The sequence below is a fragment of the Meleagris gallopavo genome, chromosome 3, assembly GCF_905368555.1.
Source record: "Meleagris gallopavo chromosome 3, MGAL_WU_HG_1.1, whole genome shotgun sequence".
NCBI classification, from domain to species: domain Eukaryota; kingdom Metazoa; phylum Chordata; class Aves; order Galliformes; family Phasianidae; genus Meleagris; species Meleagris gallopavo.
The window spans coordinates 13907109-13927661 of NC_139406.1; the positions used below are offsets into that span (position 1 = coordinate 13907109).

At 42.8% G+C, this 20553-nt stretch overlaps 2 protein-coding genes across 3 annotated transcripts in view; one reads left to right on the forward strand and one right to left on the reverse strand.

Annotated features, from left to right (window-relative positions):
- Positions 1–20553, reverse strand: part of GMDS (GDP-mannose 4,6-dehydratase) — a 393306-nt gene that overhangs the window by 171229 nt on the left and 201524 nt on the right. The gene's annotated exons all lie outside the window — the stretch shown is intronic.
- LOC146544613 (uncharacterized) lies at positions 8944–9905 on the forward strand. Its single transcript, XM_085219919.1, has one exon. It carries the CDS (start codon positions 8967–8969, stop codon positions 9903–9905), a length of 939 nt encoding a protein of 312 aa, XP_085076045.1. The 5' UTR covers positions 8944–8966.

Consider the following 20553-nt stretch of genomic DNA (forward strand, 5'->3'; position numbering starts at 1 on the left):
ACAGGTAAAATTAAATGTTTCAGATGTTTTCTTTGGAAAGTTACATCTCAGCTATTTTGTGGGGGAGGATAAATGAGGAGAGATCATTTTAACACACTACCTCAATAATATATGCAGAGTGCCTCAGGAAATGTAAAAACTGTTGGCCCCACAAATGAAAAATTAAGAGGAAGACAACTATTTATTTCATTAGTCATCCAAATTTCTATTTAGAATCACTGAATAACCTGAAGGCTCCAGCTGGCTAAAGATTCCTTGTGATCTCACAAATCAAGAATACTTAACCCAGCTTTTAAGATAGCATTCGCTTTATTTTTTCCCTCAAGTCACAGCTGTATAAGTTTTCTGGAATTTCAGAATATTTTAAGATACATCTGAATTGCTTTTATTTTGATTTGCTGAACTGCATAGTAACTTTATGGGCTAGACAACTTTATTCTCACCCTGCTTCCAGCATTCTCCCACTTCTACCACATATCCTCAGATTTTTCAATCTTTTGCAATCAGATTTTTCAAATGGTCATTGCAGGCATTTTGTTTGTAGGAAGATATACGTAGGTCTGAAAACACACCAAATGTTGCCATGTCTCTGATTTCTTTGGTCATGAAAATATGCAACTCAACAATGAAACCACTGGAATTAAGTCATATCTGGAGGGCTCCAACATTCTGATGAGTTCTCAAAAGGAAAAAAAAAAAAAAGATACTTTTCAGAGCTTTTAATGCTTAAAAATTCAATTTGGAATATTTGAAAGTTGTAAGAAAAATGTGCTCCACTTGGAACTCAAAAAGCCAAATGAAATCACGTCATCATGCAGAACAGGCTTTGTCCTTCTGTTTTGTACAGGTGTGCTTATTCCAAAGTGCTATTTGAAAAGGAATACGCAAATGTTCATACTCAGAATATTTTTCATAGCTATGAAAACAATAACACAGACTATGGTATATTTAGTTGTGGAGATGACCATTTGGATTTCTTTTTCAACTGTTGTATTCTTTATCGCACAACCTCATGAAATTTCAGGCACAGCCAAAGGTGCCACAGAGCAAAGCTAAGCACAAAAAAAGTCACGGTGGCTTCAGAGCAAAAGAGGAGAATGAATTAAAACAAATTCAATGTTGTATTCTGAAAATTAAACACAATACTTTGGATTGCACTCAGAGTAAGTCAGATTTGCAGGATTGGGCCCAGCAAATCTCCATTTCTACTTCAGGTATTTTCACCCATCATTCCACTGGAGGTTATGAGCCAGTTCTTGAGTATAAGTTTATTCTTATAAGGAGAATTATGGGACGGGGCCTCCTTTCCCTCCTTTAGTAGCAATAAGGATATTTAGCTCTTATTTCAAATACATTTCTATTAATTGTGCATTGTGGAGGTGCTGGAAGGATTTGGAAATATTTGAGACAATCTTTCTTTTAGAAGCCCAAGATCAGCTACAACACTCTCTTCACAGCTTTTACATTAAGTGGTGACGTTGACAATATTTTGGGTAGTTGTTACCTGAATAATGCCTACATCTGGGATTGGGTATTTATGTTTAAAACTATAGTCAAACTGCACCAGCAGTGATTTGCTGCTGTTACTAAGGCACAACCATCCCTAAGCTGCAGATTTGCGCAACTCCAGGGCTTTTTATTCCATTTCTGAGCTTTTTTGCTCCGCTTTCTCTGGGCCTTCCCTGCATCTCTTCATGCTGCTTTTTGCATTTTCTGTCACTTTCACACCAGTCTGCACTGGGAAAACTGACAGCAAAAGAATGACAGAGTTGTGAATCGTACCTAAGAACACCTGGGAAAGGTTTATTTTATGGGATAAAATAAAAATGCTGAAAAATACCTGCCAAAAAATATTTCTTTAAAACCATAAAAACAGAAGCTTGAAATACAGCTACGAAAAAAAAAAGAAAAAAGAAAAAAAGATGTGTAAATTTTCAAGAAGCTGGGCAACGGTGATAAAAAGCAATTTTGCACAAGTTATAAAAAGACGAAAACAAAGTTTAAATGTCATTAAAAAATATCCAAGCCTTCATTTGATTATCTTTAATCTAATTATAAGAAGGAGCTGCTTAGTTCCCTGCAAAACAAGGAGACCTTAGATGGTTTAAGCAGTAAAAACAGAGGTTAGAGAAGCAAAAATAGTGCTAAATTAAAGCACTTGGAGGCCAAAGGCTTTGAACCTGGGTTTAAGCAGCCATTCCAGCCTTGTGAGGCAGGGGCTAAAGAAGTTTGGGCTGGTGCTAACAGAGCTCCCATTGTTCCTACCGGCAGCGAGAAAAATGCTGCTTTATATCTCTCACACCACAGGCCCCGCGCTGAGAAGGAGAAGGAGGCCGAGGGTGTGCTCCCCATTGAAAAGCCATTTTTCCGCTATAAAGTACCCAGCGCTCCATTCCCAGCTTGCCGGCTGTGTGAACGGGATGTTATGATGGTGCATAATTTATAACTGGAATGTTCTGCTTTATGTGGGACTCGGGGTGTTCGCACGGCCTCCCTCCCAGCCCTCTTGCCTTTGCTCGGCTCTGGGCACCACGAGGTGAAACCACTCCAATGGCGGTTCCACCGCGAGCTCTGCGCGGTTGAAAGGGCAGTTATTCCACACCTGTTTTATATGTTTATTCAGTAATTAAAGGTTAATGCTCATTCCAGACCAGATAAATATATACTGTACACCGGCATGCATTCCATAAGGAACAAAGATTTTACTGTAGCGGGCAGATCAAGAGCACTGAGATGCACAGTTTCACACAGCCGTGCCCCACTCAGGCTGTGCCACAACTTACATTGCACACGTTTGTACAAGATGCCAGCAGTTGGCCAGCAAGAGGAATTAATGAAGACAATTTAGAGGCAGGTGTGGCTCATCATTACGGCTGTTTGCAGGTAGCCATGGTGCATTGCTACTCTGCAGTAAGCTCAATAGTAGGAATATGTGATGATGCTTGCATGATTCTGCCTTGCTGAACCTGTTAAAAAAATGAGGCCAGAGTGCTCCAAAGTGCTTTTATATGTATATGTACACACAGACACACACATATATACTTTTATACGGATAACTGCACACAAAAATATTCTTCGCATGTTTATCCACCAAAAAATGTATAGGTACACGTACATACACACAAATAAATTAACTATTCTTTATGTCTGAAGTTCTCCATATGCAAAAATCCACTGCTATAACAGAAGGGTAATAAGGAGCAGTAGTAGGATGGCGAGTCAAAGGAGTATGATCAAGGTGATTGAGACAGATTGTCTTTTCCTTAACTGTCTAGCTTAAGAATATTTTTGGCCAGTTTAATAAATAGACAATGCATAACAAGTCTGGGGTAACTTCTTGTTTTTGTTTTAGACGTATAAAGGAGCTCTACTCGCATCCTGTTACATTTCAAAGGAAGCTCTACCTGTACATCCCATAAGGGTCTTTTAAAAGCAACATCTGTACAGTCAAAATGAGACACAGGAATAGCTGAATCATGGATGTCTACTGAATTCACACTAATTATGCTATTTCTATCATTTCATTTATTTGAAGTAATCAAATACAATTCAATTAATATTGCTTCTTATAAAATTCATAGGCTTATGAAGAGAAGAATCTGAATAGTAGAAGATGTTTTAATTGTGTCATTATGGATGTTACTCAGCTCAATTAAGCCTAGAAAGCTGGTAAGCTAGGAGGATTGCCATGCCAGAGCTAAACTGCATTTAAGGAGCACACCTTTAAATGTGTATTAGGAGGTTTTGTTATTTGTAGCTCCAAATCAGAGCAGCAACTATTGATGTACTTAAGTTGAAATCAGTCGTCCTCATGCAAGAGAGCATATACCTCAGTGAACCCCATGCTTAACTCATGCTTTATGCTGGACTCCCTTTTGCATGGCTAGCACTCCCAGTCTCTTACAAGAGAGGAGGCTTCAGCCTGTACGGATTTTCCTGAAGCTGCTACCTGCTGCATGAGTTGGCCTTGCTCCCTTCTAATAGGAGCAGAGAGCCCTGCAGCCCCTGCACAGAAGGAACAACAATCTCCAGTGGCATGCTCTCAGCCCACTCAGCAGCTAGGGGCAGAGAAAAGACCAGGACATTCAAATATAGCAAAGATCTTCAAAGCTTGTTTCTTAAGTATTTTTGGATATAACTGTGGGTGCTGAGCACACTGCAGACTTTCACAGAGGCAGCACACATCTTCCATTGTCTAGCTCTTTCCAGATGGAACCTTAAACTACTCGGAGGACAGCATGATGAGTACACATACTAAAAAAGAACAAGTTTGCTAAAGTATTAATGGAAATTCCAAACTGACTCCTGTCTGCAGTGGCACACAGTCACGATTCACTCTGGCTCCTTGCTCAGAGAAACAGGAACAGGAGAATTGTTCTTGGCTATAAGACAACACAACCCATCATGCAGTGGCATGCGCTTCATGTATGTGTGAAATATGTGTTTATAGCAGTGTGTCCACAACTGAGTATAGTGGTTCTTGTCAGGGCTTTAAATGTATATGTAAGAAATAAGATTCCTAAATCAAAGCTACTAAATTACAAATTTAAATCCAAGCAACAGAATTTCTTCATATTTCAAATTCTAGGAATGGCAAGCATCTTTCCACCACTTCCACAATGCAGTGGGCAGAGAAGGAGGCCAGCAGAAAGGAACTGCATATCACAATAGTGCCAACCCACTCTAGGCTTTCACAATGCTCTTAGAAATGAGCAGAGAATCACTAATTGGATCCAAGGGGAAGGTACTGCATAAGAAAGTCTCGAATCAATGTTTTAGTGCTCAAAATCACATACTATGACAGAACAGAACTCTTGAGATCAGCTGGTCCAACATGCTGCCCAAAGCAGAACAGCTTCAAAGTAAATCCAATGTCTTGTCCATAGCACCAGATCTAGAATAATCCAGCTATTCAACTGTTCTGGATATAGAAACATAGAATCACAGAATCACAAGGTTGGAAATGACCTACAAGATCATCTATTCCAACCTTCCTCCCATTACCACTGCTACCACAAGCACTAAACCATATCTCGTAGCTCCTCATCCAGATGCCTCTTGAACACTGCCAGGGACAGCGACTCCACCACCTCCCTGGGCAGCCATTCCAGTGCCTGACCACTTGCTGAGAGAAAAAGTTTTTCATGCAGAAAAGTGAATCTTTGAGGAAAGCTGAACTGTAGAAGAGCAGCATACCTTGTATCCTCTTGGAAGAGGAAAGAAAGTTAGAATATTTTAGCAAAAATGAAATTTGTTACTGCTCTTTTAAGGGCTTTTTCAACTAAAGGGCAAAGTTTCTTCAGTGATGCAAACTGCTAGCCTGTATTATCACTGTAACAACAGTTTTCTTTATACAAATATTTTGCATGGAGTTTGAGGGCAGATCTGTTTGCTGTTCTTTTAACTGTGCCTGTCAGAGTAATAGGAAAGAAAAAATGCATAAATAAAAATGAGTTCTAGTGAGCATATCACTAAAGCACATCACATTATTAGATGTACATTAACAGCAGATATAAATAGGGTAATATATGCAAAAATCTCCAAAGGTCTTGACTTTTGCATATACTTGGATGCATTATCTGAGCTTGATTATTGAGGAGGATCTCTAACTTTAATTCTTCTGCCTCAAAGACAGTTTATTTTAGCCACATAACAAGTTACATGTTTTAGTATTTTGCTGAAGATACACAGATGAAATCTACACATAAGGGTCTTACGGTAGGATACATTAATAGAAACCAGTCGAATTTCTGAGCTTTGTGTAAACTCAAAAGATTCAGCTGCAGAAGACAGAGTTCAGGACTAAAACATGTTATTTATTAATTAATTGAATGCCATAAACATGTCTCTACCAAACAAACTGCTGGGGTTTAACAAAAACTGAACACATGGAGACCCACCACAAAAGGACACCAAATCTTCAATGTGCTAAGTTCCCTAAGAACACACTTGGTGCTGTTTCCCAGGTTACAGAGGGTGGAAAGGGACTAACCTAGTCCTGTTAAGCTAACAAATATGACAGAACACATTAAAGCAAATACAGATATCTGGATTATTAGGTGTATTCCCACAGCCCGGGTAAATGCCTCTTTTCTCGCCTCATCCACAGGCAGCTAGCCATGAATTTTCAAAACTGAGAACAGCTTAATATGACTACTATCAAACTGGGAGCTTCAGAATAAAAACAATTTCCAACAAAAGTACCTTTGGTCCAGAAAAGACAGTTATAAAAAGCTTCTTCATGAACAGTTAGCAAAGGTGCCTTGGGTTGCGTACTGAAATGCTTTCATCAAGGCCAAGATCCAACAAAGTATGGTGAAACGTAGGAACTTCAACTGAGACTCCTCCTCAAGGAGGAGTTGGAACCACATCAACAGCTGGGACTGCCCTGCAATCTCGTGTAGATGGCCATTTTCAGCCAAGGCACGCAACCTGTTCACTGGTGGCCAGTTAATTCCATGGCACTTTGACAAGCACAGAGAGTTGCCCCAGTGACAACTCAGGATCTCAGTAATGAAAACCTATTAGTAATTCTAGTTCTCTATTCTAGACAAACATGGTCCCTTTTTGCTATACTGCCCAAGCTAATTAGTAGCCCTATACTCTTTCTATAGTGGCTGGCTTTTCAGTAGACCAGACCACAGCACTTAATATACAATAGAAAAAAATAAATGCTTAAATGAAGAAATGCTGAATAAATGCTTAAGTTAAGGAATCAACGTCGAGGACAGCAGCATGATATTAAGTTCCACTGAAGTGAAAGGTTCACTCAACAGCAATCTTGCAAGTGGGTAGCATAGAATCATGGAATCATTAAAGCTGGAAAAGGTCTCCAAGATCATCTAGTGCAAGAGACAGAAGGAAGCGTGAACTTCTATTGAGTAAACCTTCTTGCTGTACGTGCCTGGAGCTGCATGCCATGACCTGAGCCACTCAATGGGCCTGTGGGAGGACACGGCCCAGGTGCCGGTGATTGGTGTGAATCACTGACACTGAGCACACGAGATTGGGGGGGAGGAATGGAGTGGGCAGCGGCGCTGGGGAAAGCCCAGGAACGTGTGCTGGGGCTGCGGTGCTGCTGGCACACGTGCAGCAGGTGAGGCCGGCGCACGTTGATGACCAAGCAATGGATGGCGACATCGCTGTGGGACAGGCGGTGATGTCACCCAGTGAAGGTGAGGACTGGCGACACGGCCAAGCCGTGGTTTGTGACGTCTCCGCGCGATGCACTGTGACTGCCTGGCCCACGCTGCTTTAACGCGGGCGCGGCAGACCGGCCCGGCAGTTCGTGCCTAGCCTCCGACCGAGCGTGTGTGCGAGGACTGGAGTGTGGACAGGGCGAGCTTTGGAGCTGGAACGTGCTCTGGGTGCTGCTAGCGCAGCTCTCAGACGCCGTCTCAGAGCCATTTGTGCCGTACCCCGACCCTGCTGGCAGCAGGCAGCCGGGACATTGCGGAGAGGCGCGTGCAGCAGCGCAGGTAGGCAGCGTGGCAATGCCTTAAGCGGCATCTGGGGAGGGGGGGGATTCTTGAGGAACCCTCCCCAGGCCGGCCCATGCCCATGGGGTCTCTAGTCCTCTTCCAGCATGACAACTGCTGTCACAGCATCTTGGCTAGGGAACACATTGCATCTCCTGCTCCCCGATACCCACCGCAACTGGTGGAAGCATGGAGGTGACTTAGTCACCCACAGCCCCATAGGTTTGGAGAACTGTGACAGCATGGCATGTACCATGTCATGCTGCCACCAGTTTTGTTTCCACTGCACCCAGCTGTGCAATAACAGCAGGTCACAGTGTCCACACTGCAAAGAAGGGGGCGTGCAGTTATCATCTGTTCAGTATGGGCCTACAGCAACTATGAGGAGCTGGTCCCCAGACCAGCTGCAACAGCATCCACTGACACATATCGAACATATCTAGCTTTGTCATTGCATCCTATGACACCAACTCAACATAAGTTCCTATCCTGTTAATTAAGGTGCCCATACAAATCCTTCTTAATAATACATAGCTCACTCTGAGAGTAATGCTTCCTATTTATTTCCATGGAAATTGCAACAAATACAAAGAGCACGACAACACTCTCACATAGAGCATATTCTCAGCTACAAAATGCTATTTTACACTACAGTCCAACTCCCTACAAAAGGAGGTCTATTAGTGTAGGTTGCACTGGAAAGTGTGAGCAAACACCCTGCTGTGAGCACTTGGTACAAAAAACAAGCCTGACATAGAGACCACCACCACTTTGTATTGCACCCACACCAGAATAGGCAAAAAAGTATCTCGCCATGATACAAAAAGCGTAAGTAATTCATGGCAGACTGATAATTGTCAAATGAGAAAAGTGCAGTGTAAACAAGTACAATTTTCATTTCCCCAAATACACCACCATTACAAAGGAAAATCATGGAATGATGGAGGACAATGGAGGCCCAGGCTGGGGCCCCAGTACATGCAGTGATGGTCGGTGAGGTCACCAACCAAGGGGTTGTGATGTCAGCAACGGAGATGACTGTGACCTCGCTAACCCTCCCTGTAGAGATTCAGGCTTCGCAGAGGCCAGCGTGCACTCGTGCCTGGACTCCAGTTGAGCATTGCTGCGAGACTTGGAGCACTGAGCGAGTTGGTTGCGTTGAGCTGTGGGGCTGCTGGCGCCAGTTCTTGGTGCTCGTCCCACAGTATCAGCAGCGTTTCCCCCAGCCCTGCCCACCTCGGGCAGCTGGGGCTGCACAGGGTGCGCTTGTAGCGGCAGAGGTGAGTGGTGCAGGACATCATGGCCCCTGCAGCAGCTGGTGGGGAACAGGGACCGGGAGGGTTTGCTGCTGAGGGACTGAGGGCAGCGAGTGACCATGAACTCTCTTTCTCTTTTGCAGTTCGTAACACCTTCTGCTTGCTGCAGCACCTGTGAGGGGAGCAGCTTCCCGACCTCAGCTCTCCCCAGCCCACCGCACAGCCCGGGGCCATGGACGTGGCATCCGAATGGATCTGCCCCATCTGCGGGCAAATTCGGGAAGATGTCACCTACGTGACCCCCTGCCAACACCAGCTGTGCTACGGTTGTGCCATCTGGTGGGCGAAGAAGAGGCCGAGTTGTGCCGTATGCGGGCACGAAATATCCACCATCCGATACTCAGTGAGGTCGGATGATGACTACCTTGAGTGTGCTGTCCCGCAGCCCGCAGCGCACTCAGATCAAGGCCTGCAGGACGAGCAGGGGCCTGCAGAGCCGGTGCTCGTCCCACCCGAGCACAGCTTCCCAGCCGAGGTCTGGGCTGCATTTTTCAGGGAACATCCCGAAGACCTCGAACCCCTGCTCCAATGGCTGCAGGAGGAGATCCAGCAGGAGTCCAGTGATGACTGGTGGGAAGTCTATGCGGGACAGTGGACCACCATGAACTTCCTGTGTCAGCATGGACTGGACGAGGAGGCCTTGGTGCGGGAGCTGCAGCTGATCACCAATGGCGATGTGGTGCCCTTCGTGAGAAGGCTCATCAGCACCGCTGCAGCCCTGTACGGCCCCACGATCCGCCACGAGCTGGACCACCAGGACAGCCATGCTGCTGGAGGACGGGAGGACAGCCCTGCAGCCAGCGTCATCACCAGTGCCTCCTATCAGGAGCCTCCCGCCTTGGGCCCAGGTCGCTCCACCAGCCCGGCAGGGCCCAACACCGAGGAGCTGCCTGGCAGCTCTACAGAGGGACCCGGGCACCCCAGCACCGCCACTGTGCCCTCAGAAGAGGAGCCGCAGGAGGAGCCAGGGCAGGCGGCGGCAGCGGGCCCCTCCGCCCAGGGCAGGGACCGCTCGTGTGGGGGGCACCGGCGCCCCCCGAAGAGGAAGGCCAGCAGCAGCCGCCAGGACTCACCCCCGCCCCGCAAGAGGCGGCCCCGGCGGCGGCGCTAGGCCGGCACCACACTGCCGTCAGAGCACGGCTCCGGCGGGCTGGGAGGACGACATCTACCTCTCAGCCTGCTGCTTGCAGACAAAATAAACATTGAATAAATATCTTACAATGAAGAAGAAAAAGTCTCTGTGTTATTGACAAGGCTGTTGGTGTTGCTGTCCCTACCCATGCTGCTTTCCCCCTCTTCTGGTCCTGGAGGAGAGTGTAGAAATGCAATTTTATTTCCATGACCATAATTCAGCACTCATGACAGTGCTAACACAACATGCACGGGCCCCAAAAAGCAGAATATAGACCTCATGTTCCTCTAATCATAATTCAATCACCAGGACTTGGCTAAATTACTCTCCCACTGCCAAAATCTGGGCCACAAACTATTTTGTTTGATTTTAGTCACTGAGCTGTGATGTTCCCTTCCCTTCAGACTTCAGGTTAGTCAGTCTGAAGATAAAAACTCCGTTACCTGGGAGGCTTTTAGATGGGACAGCTTATATCTGAGCAAGTGGCCCAGCTGCAGAAAATGCTCAACTGCAGTGCCATGATTTTAAGAAAAACAAAAAAAGCACACACACCTAATCAATGAGAAAAATGAGCTGGAAATGCTATGGTTTGGTTAAAGATGTTTCTCATTTAGAACCAGACATTACCATAGATCTCACAAAAGTCTGTGAAATAAGGATGGAATCATTGTTGTCAAAATTATCAAATTTGGAATAGCACTTTGCAAATACAAACCAGATAGCACAGGCATGTCCAACCCATGGCCCATGGACCACATGTGACCTGACATACCACAGTGCAGCCCTCCCCTGCCAAGCTGTGTGTGCTACTAATGCTGGCTCAGCTGAAACCAGGACAATGAGGAAGAGCAGTGCTAACTCAAGTTAACACAAATAATTGTATGCATTTTGATATGCTGGATAAAGACACCCCTATGAACAGTGGAAAAATATGCAGCCGTGCTTTCCATTTTGATAAAGGAATTTGAGAATAGGCTTTGAGATTGCCAAAAAAATCATCAATTTTTTGGTATACTTGCAACTTTATTGTCATTCAACATAAATATGTTACCCGTGAATTTTCAAATTGAATGTATAGATCTGCAATTAGATATTTAACTCAAAAAATTTGATCCTGCCTCTTTTGAGACTTTAACAAGTCCTCTCTTATCAGAGAAAATCATCCCTCGCTTCACAATCGCATCTTATTCACATCATCACTTTTCCACAGAATTGCAGAATGGTAGAATCATAGAATGGTTTGGGTTGAAAGGAACCTTTAAGATCGTCTTGTTCCAACCCTAATGCTATAGGCAGGGACACATCTGTCTAGACCAGGGTGCTCAAAGCCCCTTTCAGGCTGGCCTTGAACGCCTTCAGGAGGGGGACATCCACAACCTCCCTGTGCAAATAGTAATTTTCACATTTGTAAACTACTATTTTCAAAGATGAAGCATAGGAAATAAAATTTCACCAACAATCTCTGACGAACACCTTAAGAACTCAGCAACAGCAGCAACCTCTGCCACTGAACCAGACTGATGCATTAGTTTTATAAAAACAGGGTCAAATATACCTCCCATTTTGTGTTTTTGTTGCTTTATTTTTTTGTTTTAAGAAAATCCTTAAGAAAAATTAAAATGTTTTGTTACTTATACACATTAGCTACATAATATATTTTTATGTTCAGCCCAAGACAATTTTTCTTCACTCAATTTGGCCCAGGAAAGCCAAAAATTTGACACCCATGAGCTGGACTATTAACCACGGTTATGTTTGTTTACTTGCTCAAATAATGAAATTATGGAAAGTTCCTTCATAAATACAAGTAAGTCTGGAATGTTTGGAAGTGGGCTTTTTGCCAAACTATAAGAAGATAAAATAAAAGCAAAGTCTTAAATAAACTCAGACCACATTGGAAGAAATTTTGATCTCACTCACTTCAGGAGCTCCAGCATTTCACTCCTACCTAATGAGTCTGTCTGTTAATGATGTGAAGAAATCTGTTTTCATTATTCTATTTGATTCAAATTTTAAAATGCAGCCTCAGTTCCTCTGTCTGAGTGGAGCAGATTAAAAGTTACTTTAATGAGAAAAGACCCACACCTTGTACTTGAATTCTGCAAGGCTCAAGGAAAAAACATGAGCAAGGCTGTCACTGGGAAAACAAGTGCCCATTAGTTGTCACCAGGGTGGATTGGAGCCTTGTCTCAAAATAGCATTGAGCTCTCAAAGCCCTCAAAAATTAGATAAGATCCTGGCCTAGCAGAAAAGATCCCACAGAAGATTCTCATATTAATTCTCCAAGCCCTTGTGCATCAGTACAAACAAAACACATTTCGCAATTTTCCATGGGAAAGAGATAAAAGGCACAATTAAATAGGCAGCAGATCTGTGGGCTCAGGGGCTCACTGGGAATGCTGAGGACAGAGGTGCAAGTGCCTATAGCACTGATTGTCACTTGAGGCTCCAACTTACCCCAGTGATCTGCAGTAGGTAGCAAAAACATCTCCTAATAAATTAAGGCTGAGGATGGTAAATATTAGCCCCTTTTAATTCCTCACCCCTGCCAAAACTGATATGCACAATCCATCAGCAACTTGCCCTCTTGATGAAACAGCACATCTGAGTCACTTCTCCTCACCCAACCGGTCAGAAAACACCTACACGGTGGGAGAGGTGAGAGGATGATGAACTGTAAGCAAGCCCCGAGTCTGGAGGTCTTTTGCTGGTTTGAATTGCTTGCTGCCTGGCTTTGAAGTGCATTTTCAGAAAGAGCTGTGGGAACACTGAAATGCCCGGCAGAGACAGTTAAAGGGGGCTTCTCTCACATGAAGCAATTGTATGTGGGCTCTGTTGAATCAACAGGACTGAAAACAAAGCGACTGCCAAACTGGGAACAAGTTTAACAGCATAAGCACCTCAAAGTTCAAATAACAGGAATATAATAGCCCAGAATGACTGCAGGATCGGACTTGTAAGGGACTGGTATGTTTTACCAAACACCACTCATCACTCTTCTTTTAGCACAATGGTGGGAAAAGATGATTCTATAGTTCAGTGATCCAGTCTATGCCACAACTCAAGTGTGCATGACAAGTCCTGTCCCTTGGGAAGAAGTCACCCTTTAGCTGTGAGAGAAGCCACATTTGCTTCTTATGAAAACTCTGGGGACTCTCCTCACACACAAAAATCAGACAAGACTCCTATTTAACTGAAGATGTCAAGAGGGTGTTAATGTAGACGTCATCGCTTTACCACATTCTTTCTAAAGGCTTCTCAAACATCACTTGTGCACAACTGCCTGCAACAGTACCACGTTTGCGCTTACCAGTTGAATAGCCTAGCACCCAACAGGCATGTTCATGGAGGTGCACCACCTGAATAATGCTATAAGGACCAAGGCTGACGATGAGAAAAAATGCCTAGATAAGCTGCTGAGAAAGCTATCAGATTTCTTTTTAAAAAATCCACAAGCAACATGTTTCAGAAATTACTCATAATTTGTAGAGAGGATACTCATTGCAAACTGCATCAGAGGATGCACAGTATTTTCAGCAACCTTTTCCCTTTATTACTCTTTCTACATAAATTAGTCTACTATAAAACTCTACTTACTTCTAATGGACTACCAGAAAGTAAAATGATAATCATTATACGGTAAATCTGAAGAAGAAATTAATGTAATTTTCATTATATCTCAGCAGATGCTTGTTTTTTAAACCTGCTGCCTTGTCACGCCTTATTATTTTCACAAAGTTCTGATAATCACAGAGTCTTATTTGTTAGCTGCTTGTGACAACATTCAAAAAGGGCACTATATATTACCAAAACAGCTCACAAACTGGCTAGTCACATTATTTATTATGAGCCACACATGTGACAAATTATTTAACTCAGTGACTCCTAATAAGTCAAAGAGCAAGCAATTAGCTAACACAGTATGAAGGCTGTTTGTGGCAATTTATAGATGCTCTCAAGCTGTCACAGCACTTCAAAGTACCATTAGGGGGGAACCTCTTAATGACTCACTTGAGATGACAAGCATTACACAGCACACATGGCAGCGATGAATTTGGCAGCCTATTCTGTTACATGAAGCTTCCTCCCCTTCGCCCAACGGCTGTTTACATGTTTGCAGTTTGCATTTCTCTCCTGCAAGTTGCTGGGAATGAAGGGAGTGAGGCAACTGCATGACTTTGCCACGGGGGAAGTGCAGTTCAAGGCTGTTCTGTGGATAAGTCTTTGGGCCTACAAGAAGCTGGGAGAGCTGCACCATTGCTAGCTGGTACTGCAACTGAAATCTTGCTGCTTGCATACACAACTGCTGTTCTGGAACAGACTGGAACAGACCTGAACCTTGTGGAAGCTGGAGCTCCTTTCCAGTTGGTAGCCAGATTACTCTTTGTAACAGCTATTTCAATTGTTCTTAATAGAAAAATAAACAAAAAAATTATCACTTTGACTTCAATCAGAATCTCAGAAAGTTCAGTGCCAGACCCAAGCTCTGGGGCTCTGACCAGCTTCTAGAGATCAATCCTTGGCTTTCTGTAACGAATTACTTCACTTGGGAGCTATCTGACGTTTTCTTCTTTGCATCCCATTGAAAAGTAAGCATATCCCTCTATTCTCATGAGCCCTCTCCTACGTTTCTAGTGGCATTCAGATAAATGAATTCAGGCTGCACTAAATCTAAGCTCCTGTGCCAATCACAGCAAGGATCACACGAGGTACGTCTAGACTGTGTGTTTCCATTCCAGGGCATGCAGTGACAGTGCATGACAGTTAAAAAACCTGGTGATGATTAGTGGATGCTCTGTGCTGGAGATGGGGGGGATAGAAGAGGTGAGAGAGGGAACTAGGAGCAGGATGATTAAATGATTGCTCTGCAGGACTGCCAAGCAATAAAAGAGGCCAAATGGCCAAGGGGAGTGATGTTGCTTGCTGAAGGCCCAGCCATTCCCCTTCTGGCTGTACTTGCAGCCCTGAGAGCACCATGCCACTAAGCCTGCTGAAAGACAGAATTAATCAGTGGGAATGAGTGGGTGACACTGAGAAAACACAATGTGCTGCCCCAGCTGGCCGTGGCTGCACTATTTCAGGAGGGGAGGAGAGGGTAAAAAAGCAGATGTCAGCCACTCATTCAAAGGCAGTCACTCAGAGCCGCCCAGGCCAAGGCTCCCCCACAGCACAAGACATGTAGCAGAGCAATGAGAGCTCTCTCTGCCACACACATTCTTATTTGATAGTCAGACTGTGCTTTAGCATTCCTCAGCAGCCACAGCTGTACTATAGCAAGTCTGTTATTCCAGATAGCTAGAGGGAAAAGTACCTGCATGGAGCGGTGTGAGCCTCAGCCTCTAATTGCACGGTGACATCATCCACGACATTTAACTTGTGCTTCTGACCCCACATCAGACTTTTAATGCAACTAGTGTGCAGTGCTAAATTGTTTGGCTTTAATACACCTATACTGTGTTGTCATGTCGCAGGGACAAACCAAGTATAGAAATGTACATAAATGTTTTCTCTATCAGGAAAGGTTCCTATTTCCAAGTCTGAATCTGCATATTGTGATTGTTTTAAAATGTGGGAAGTACAAGTTACATTGGAATGATAGAAAAACCTTTATAAATAGCTACAGCACAATAATGTGTCTTCCAAAATTGCTTTATAGGTACTTCTCAGTTACTTGGGAAATAAAAGGCAATATGTTTAAGTCTCTATATAATAATACAACAATCTTCCAATAATATGTTTATTTGCCAATTTTTACTAACTACCTGACATTTCATCAATCTTCTGGCACCTTGTCCTTTTTTATTTTTTTTCTGGCATCACTTCATCTTTGTCAAGGTTTGCTTTTCTTCCCATGTGTTTCTGCCATGCTGCCGATCTTCTCTGAAGTTACATAGCAGAACTCTGAATACTGTGTTGAGGATCATTTTACTGCATTAATGTAATAAATCGTCAATCAAATTATGGACACTGATGAATGACTTACGCTGTTGTTCTAACTTTTAAAAACTGCTATACTCCAAAGGGAAGGCATTTTTAGACAAAACCAGACTGGGGTGAGGTAAGGCTGCAGCTCGCATTAGACAGAATGGGCAAATAGGAAAGAGTCAGAGGGTTTTTCTTGAAGTGGCAGCTTCTAAAACTAGGTGGCTATCAACTCAACTGTTTGACAAGAAGTCACTAGTGTCAGAATGCAGATTTCATCTTCTTCAGCAAAAACACAGAGCCATGATTTTTGTTGCTAGTCTCAGGATCTTTGGTGCCCTCCTTAGAGCACTTCGTCACAGTTGTGAGAATGCATAGGCCACTCAGCTTTCTTTTTAAAAGAATTACAATCAAAGCAAAACAAAATTCAAGTCTCAATGGGAAGTTTGAAAGCAAAACTAGAGTATTCCCTGGAAGCTCAGAAAAGCAAAAAGGCAAAGAGATCGATACGTAAACTTTTTGGGTTAAGTAAATCATGAGTATTTTTAATTTCATTCTCAAGATTCACTTCATTTCTTATCTATTTACTTTAACACTGGGCAGAAATCCACCATGAATGTAACAAGTCATAATACGTTGGGTAACCTCATATTCCTCAAAGGTACTTTTCATCAGGATAATAATTTCCAGTTAGACTCATAAAATTTAGTCATATTTTTAAACATCTTCTCTTGAATCATCATGCCTGCTTTTTCCCAACATCCGATCTCCCAGTAATCAAGGAAAACAAAACAGCTTTCTTTAGCAATCCTCTTCTAATCTGGGGTTAAAATGACTAATGGTACAATGGTGTCTATTCAGTCTAATATTATTGGAATACTACAAGTGAGGGCAGAAACTCCTCAGGCTCTTCTGTTTTCTGACAAAGAGCCTCAAGTGAGACAAATGCACTCACTGAGGTGAGTGAAACTGATCTCTGAACTTTATTTTGAGCTGCTTGTACTTTAAAAGCTGAACTTAACAGCAAGCTGAAAAAAGCAGGGCTTTGGAGGAAGGGTAGGTGACCATGTCTTGGATGGAAGGAATGGTAACGTAAATAGATAATTACAGCGTTCAGAATTTACATTTTATATTTTGGTTGTTCTGAACTACCAGTCAGGACATTGTAAAGTCACAAGGCTCAGTGAACACATAAAGAACAGAATAAGGCCTCTCCCCTGCTCATGGGTGTCCCTTGCCAATAGTCCGAGGACAATCACTGTCTGCATTCTGCACGGCTCAAGTGCCTGCAACTTCCGTATTATGAGCAAAGCAAAAAACAAGCTCTTCACAAATTAAACTTGTCTGCCACTTTCCTCTGCCTGATTAAAACTTAGTCACCCTCATTATGTTACAACTAGATCTTCATTAATTATATCTTACTGTTTCTCTCTGACTACTTCTGACTTTCCGACTCCTTCCCTCACTTCACTGCTGCCTTTATCTCATTTCCCTTTGAATGTTTCAAAAAATGGCCTGTTCTGACTATTAACATCTCACACACTCATATTTGCTCCTTCCCAGCTCCACTACTCTGATCAAATTGAGTCTTCGTCTTTCAGTAACCCTCTGGATGCTTTTCCATCCGACACGTTCCTGCAGTGCAAAATCTTTATCTAATGCCTACTGATCTCCCTTCCTATTGCTGTGTTTCTTAGCCTACCTGTCAAATTACTGGACTGGTATGTTTGGTGGATATCTGTAGTAACAAGACATTACGTTGCATACTTTGAAGACCAAGGTAAAGAGACACAAATTTACTTGGAAAGCATTGTTAAATGATGCGCAGGACAGTATAGTCAAATCACACCACTGTGTGATAGAAAGCAATTCAGCAAACTGAAAGGGGATGGGGAGGGTGGTGAGGCATTGGAACAGTTTGCCCAGAGATGTTGTGGATGCCCCCTCCCTCAAGGCATTCAAGGACGGCCTGAAAGGGACTTTGAGCACCCTGCCCTAGAGGGAGGTGTCCCTACCTGTAGCAGGGGGGTTGGAACTAGATGACCTTAAAGGTCCCTTTCAACCAAAACCATTCTATGATTCTATGGAAGGGCAAAATGTTAGTCACTCTGCTCTGCACAAACAGCATTTAGACCAAACAAAGTCTTTGGTTACACATCTGGCTCATGTATGAATAGATAGGCTACCTTCTAGCTACATGCGTCATAGGGCTGTGCGCACTTCTCTCTCCCATCAGATATGGCTGCTCTATTGTCTTCTTCCAAATAGTTCAGGACAGTCAGTCACAGAAAATATTAGCTCCCTGTCCAAACACTGTGCAGAAACCAGTCACGTTACAAAACTAAGCAGTGAGACACACTGAGTTTATTTCCTGCTTAGGTGGCCCAGAAAGAGCAGGTATCTCTTGTGAGCAGGACTCTTGCTGAGGGCAGTTGACAGCCATCAGAAGAAAACCATGCTTACCAGAAGCCACTGCTGCTCACAGTCATGTTCAGTTAAATGAGCGTAGCAGACAAGCTTGCAGAGAACATTGCAAAGTCATTCAAGAAACACACTGCTCAATTCACTGCTCCAGCATGCAGCTTACATTTTGGGAATTACTGAAGTGAAGCATCCTAGCTAGAGCAATGAATGTCCGAAGTCATAACACACTGACATTTGTGTCAGAAGCTTGAAAACCCAACAAAAACCCATATGCAACACTTATATGGTGTGAGGTTGGTTTTATTTTATTTTATTTCCCCCCTCCCCCCCCTCCTTCTTTAACAGCTCTGGCTATTACACAGACAATCTTCATAAGAAATATTGCCAGGTCAAACTGAAATCTAAGGATTCAGATTACACCATATGATCAAGAGCATCTGCTTCATCTACTTTCATCTCAGGCACAGCGGGGACAAGGCAGAAGTCATCATTCAAGATCTGAAAAGTGAATCAGCAGCTAGTATGGCATGGCAAGCACTCTACTGGGAATAGAATCAGCTAATTTGGTTTTGTTTCTTTGCTTACCTTTTTAATGAAAGAATCTGCAGCTTATATGTGCATGTATGTACACAGAAGTACACAAAGCATATTCCAGCTTTATACATGGAAGAGAGTGTAAGATTAAAAAAATCACATCAGCATCAATTAATATTAATTGTAATTTTAACTCTAAAAATCTCACAGAAATGAAGGATTGTTTGCAATATAATAATAAAAATAATAATCTTGAGGACTCTATATTTGATAGCACACTATGCAGACCTACCTAATCTCTGAACTACACAACTACTGGGCTAAATCCTGAGTTATTCAATTTTCTTTTGAACAGTTTTTCACACTCTTTCTTAAGTTTTAAACTAAAGGAGGTCCACTGACAGGTGGAAAGCATATATATAGCAAACACTCCCACATGTAGCCTAGCCAGAAAAAAGCAATTTCAGCTACTGATCAGTACCTATGGGAAAACAGAAATGTGAGAGATTTCCATTTGCCACAGAATCACAGGATTCATTTTGCTGTAAGACAACATTTCTTCTTCTCTTTTAGCACATGCATGTGCTATTGCATTGGCCTTTGGAGGTTATTCATAACCTTTTTGGTACTTTAATATGATGACTATTAAGGCACTCCTTGTGCAGTGATTCAACAGACAGCTCCAACAGGTGCACGTGACATCTTTTAGGCGATGCGAGTTGTGACATCTCTGCAAGATCTTTGCAGCTGCAGCAATAAGTCCGAAACATTATTTGTGTGGAGATTCAATTCTTAAGAACGTGAAGAAAAAAATGTTTTACCTCAACACCTTTCCAAAATAATTTTGATTGATTTTCCAGTCCTGAAGACTTATAAACATTTAGCCAAATCTCTCGGTTGACGAGAAATAGTGACAAGAATGGCAGTTTTCCATCTGATATCTGCAAGTGCAGCAATAAGAACTATATTCTCAAATCTTCTTATACACTGTCTTTCCAGTTCTGCTTCTACATATGAAACCCAGTTCCTTATGTTTTCTAAAGAAAAAGAGTTTTACATTATTTACTTTATTACATCAATGCTATTCAAACCTAGACTTTCTACATTTAATTTTTTATATGCAGAAAGCATGTAAACATAAAACTGACAATATCCTTACAACGTCTGATCAGCACTAGCTGTATTTAAAAACACACAAAAGCAATCCACAAAAGCTTGGGTTGGACTCCTTATGCTTCAGGGCATAAGGGAAACTCTAAAAGAGAGAAAGAGGAAGAAATTTCCTCCATGACGCATTTATTCCACAGCTGCCCACTCAACGATTTTTGTCCTTTCTGGGTAGGCACAGTAAGCTGGCGGCCGTTGGATACAGAACTGGACTCAACTACGGCGGGACTGGGGTAACACATCCTATATTTAAACATGCAGGAATTTGTCCCTTCAAACGTCTGGGTCAGACCTGCTGCACTCAGCAAGGCAAAGGAACTTTTAATTTTACTCTATTCTTAAAGAGCGTCAGCACTCACATGCAGGTCAGAAGGATTTGTACAACAATTTACAACAGTTTGCGGAGCAGATTAACTGGATTCTTTACTGCTGAAAGGATTATATAAAGATTAAAACATTCAAAGTAAAGAAAAGCATGTAATACATAAGGGTAATTTACACTAAACCCATTATTAAGTAGACCAACACATTTAATTAAGAAAAAAGAGAAAACCTGAGTCATGAAAAGAGAGATGATACC